General features: G+C 37.2%; 1 protein-coding gene across 1 annotated transcript in view; it reads right to left on the bottom strand.

The window, feature by feature from the left end:
* Positions 1-3,459, bottom strand: part of Pds5a (PDS5 cohesin associated factor A) — a 110,898-nt gene that overhangs the window by 69,345 nt on the left and 38,094 nt on the right. Inside the window, exons 5-6 of the mRNA XM_005359391.3 lie at positions 2,093-2,219; positions 672-752 (exon numbers count right to left, since the gene is read on the bottom strand). Of these exons, the coding sequence (XP_005359448.1) occupies positions 672-752; positions 2,093-2,219 (208 nt within the window). The remainder of the gene's footprint in view (positions 1-671; positions 753-2,092; positions 2,220-3,459) is intronic.

The raw sequence follows: 3,459 nt of genomic DNA on the forward strand, positions 1-3,459 counted from the left end.
TGTCTTTTAAAATATATATTTGTAAACATCTATTAAAGAAGAAACTATTTTAGAAAAATGACCCAGAAGACATAAAGAGGCAAATGCATACAGATAAAGACAGAGCCCCAAAAAATAGAGACAGGCAGATCTCTGAGGCCAGCCTGATCTACTTAGAAAGTTCCAGGCCAGCCAGAGATATAGAATGAGACCCATTTTTTAAAAAAAGGGAAAAAAATTCCAGAAACGAATTAAAAGTTTGACAATTTTGGGAGGATACGGCAAGTGCGAATACAGATGCAGAAGGGGTCAGATTTTAAAGATATCTATCATTGGGCCAATTTAAAGGCATTTTACATTTATGCTACATTTTTTCCAACTGTGATCATATTTATATATGTTTTCATATTTTATCTGAATAAAACCATCTTCACAGGCCGGGCGATGGTGGCGTACACCTTTAATCCCAGCACTCGGGAGGCAGAGGCAGGAGGATCTCTGTGAGTTCGAGGCCAGCCTGGTATACAAGAGCTAGTTCCAGGACAGGAACCAACAGCTACGGAGAAACCCTGTCTCAAAAATAAAAATAAAATAAAAAAAAATCTTCACGAGAAATATATCTGCATATGATTATAATAAATCCACATAATCCAAGAATCAGAGTTCTGAAATAAATGTATAGAGATACATACATTGGCAATGCATGCTTCAATAGTCTGGACTGTCCTTTTCAACAGGACTTTTGCAAGGTCGAAAGACTGTTTATTTAAGTTCTGAAAAACAAATCATGCAAAGTTACAAATGAATTGATGAAACAACATCATTTGAACAATTACGTATTTAAATTTACCAAAATATGAAAACAGTTACATGAATTCCATTCAAGGTTTTACACAGAAGGTGCCAGCCAAATGAACTCAACAAAACAAACTCTAAAATATATATGACAGGCTGCCAAAAATCCAACCTACAGAAAGTTTTACTAAACTAAAACCAACATGAACTTACTAAACACATTATCCTAAATGCATGTTCCCTCCCCATCCTCAAATACTAAATATTTCATTGTTTAATCAATTGTATTTGAAGAAGTCCTGAGGATATCATTCAGTTATATTGTAGACCAATCATCAAAGATTCAAATTCCTAAACCACAACAAGGAAAGGCTGGGAAGGGCCTTGATAAACCTTCTTTTGAAACAGGGCCTAACTATGTAACACTGGCTAGCCTGGAACTACTACACAGATCAAGCTGGCCTCAGAGATCTGTCTGCCAAGCGACTGTAGTAAAGGTGTGAGCCATCACACCCAGAACACCTATTTCTGAAATGATGACTACTTGTTTCCTTATATACCAATGTATTATAACAAATAAAGGATCTAAGAAAGATGGTAGCCATGGCATATATTTAAATGTTAAAAATTTATCGAAAAGCTGGGCGGTGGTACACGCCTTTAATCCCAGCACTCGGGAGGAAGAGGCAGGTGGATCTCTGGGAGTTCAAGGCCAGCCTGGTCTACAAGAGCTAGTTCCAGGACGAGCACCAAAGCTACAGAGAAATCCTGTCTCGAAAATTAAAAAAAAAAAAAAAAAAAAAAAAAAAAATTGAAAAAAACAATTGTTTCAAAAAACACCTGTTAACATCTCTCTCATCTTACACCTCTCAAAAAGAAGCTAAAACCACATTTCTGGGGCCTGTCGTTGAGAGCAGTACCCTCTCTTACAGAGGATTCCCAGCACCCACTTAGTGCCTCACAACTGTCTGTAACTCCAGGCACTCTTCAGGCCTCTGTGAACACTGAGCACAGATAGTGCACAAATAATCAAGCAGGAAAAAAAAAGCCCATACACATTTAAAAAAAAAAAAGCAGCCGGTTGTGGTGGCACACGCCGGTAGGATTTGCTGCAGGAGACAGAGGCAGGAGGATCATGAGTTCGAGGCCAGCCTGGGCTACACATTTAAGAAAAAAAAAAAAGCTATTAAATATTTTAGACAATGTAGACTGATTCTAGCGTCAGAATAGAAATTCTTATATAAAATCGTAAAAGGAAAAGGCTAATCGCTGATTTCTTTAGGTAAACTGATCTTTAGTATCTTGATACTATACAGACCTTGTGTGCAGGGATGAGGTTGATAAGAATAGAATCCAGTAACTCTTGAGTAACTCCATCACCTTCCATGATGATAGAACTCATCAAGTCTAACATGTGCATTTGTACCTTCTTATTGTGGCTATTGCTAAAAAGAAGGGAAAATAATTAAGGCATCTAGAAAGACAAAGTTCACTGTGGTCTGTTTTCTTTCATATACATGTTTATTTACTGGTGACAAGGTCTTGCTCTGTAACCCAGGTTGACCTCAAACTTAGGTTGCACCTCCTTACCCTAAGTGCCACTATGCCAATAAAAATTTTCAGTTTAAAGCAATTACCTTAGGACCTAGAGGCAAAGGTCTTTAATCCTATATATTCAGGAGAGTAAGAAGGGTAAATCATAACTTAAAGCCAGCTGAACAAATAAGCAAGATTCTCTCTAGGGAGAGAACAAAGTTGAGAAATAGAGCTCTGTGGTAGAGTACTTGCTAAATGCACATGAAGCCCTAGATTCAACCACAGTACAACACGAACAATCTCAGGTGTTAAAGGATTTTTACTTCTCCCACTACCCAGCAACGGACTACTTTGATAACTGAATCATATTATAAAGTACTCTAAACAAACATCACCTTAATTTCTAATGAAGTATTCTCTACAAGTCACTTGCCTATATCCACATACATACAATATCGAAATCCCTTTAAAATGTATAATCTATGGAATGATTATACAGAAGATTGAAACAAAATTGAAAGACTGGATTATCGAAGTGATTAAAATTTTTCTTGAAGCAACAACTATTTTTAAATAATTGACCCATCTAGCTTTCTACAATGTTTAAAAAGACAGTCCTTTCATGTGTACTCTCCAAAATATCTTACACACTTTACAAAATGCCAACTATGAAGGACTACTGAGGCACAGTTCTCAGTATGTTTTGTGTGTGGCAGTGGAATGACTTGAAGAATATAGATATTCAGCTTGATGCAAAAAAACCAACACACACAAATCTTAAGTGCTTAGTTCTCAGATCCATATATCAAGAGAGGGAAAGAAAAAATACAAGGAAGACAGATAAAAGAGACTTTAAAAAATTATTCATGGCCAAGCTTAGTGATGCACACCTTTAACCCCAATACTTGGGAGACAGAAACACTTGTGAATTCAAGGCCAGCCAGGGCTACGTAAGGAGTTCTAGGCCAGTCAGGGTCAACACAATGAGATCCTGTCTCAAAAACAAATTATTTTATTTTTTTTTTTATTTTTTATTTTTGTTTTTTTCGAGACCGGGTTTCTCTGTTGTTTTGGAGCCTGTCCTGGAACTAGCTCTTGTAGACCAGGCTGGTCTCGAACTCACAGAGATCCGCCTGCCTCTGCCTCCCG

Source organism: Microtus ochrogaster, linkage group LG1 (assembly GCF_000317375.1).
Source record: "Microtus ochrogaster isolate Prairie Vole_2 linkage group LG1, MicOch1.0, whole genome shotgun sequence".
Classification (NCBI taxonomy): Eukaryota; Metazoa; Chordata; class Mammalia; order Rodentia; family Cricetidae; genus Microtus; species Microtus ochrogaster.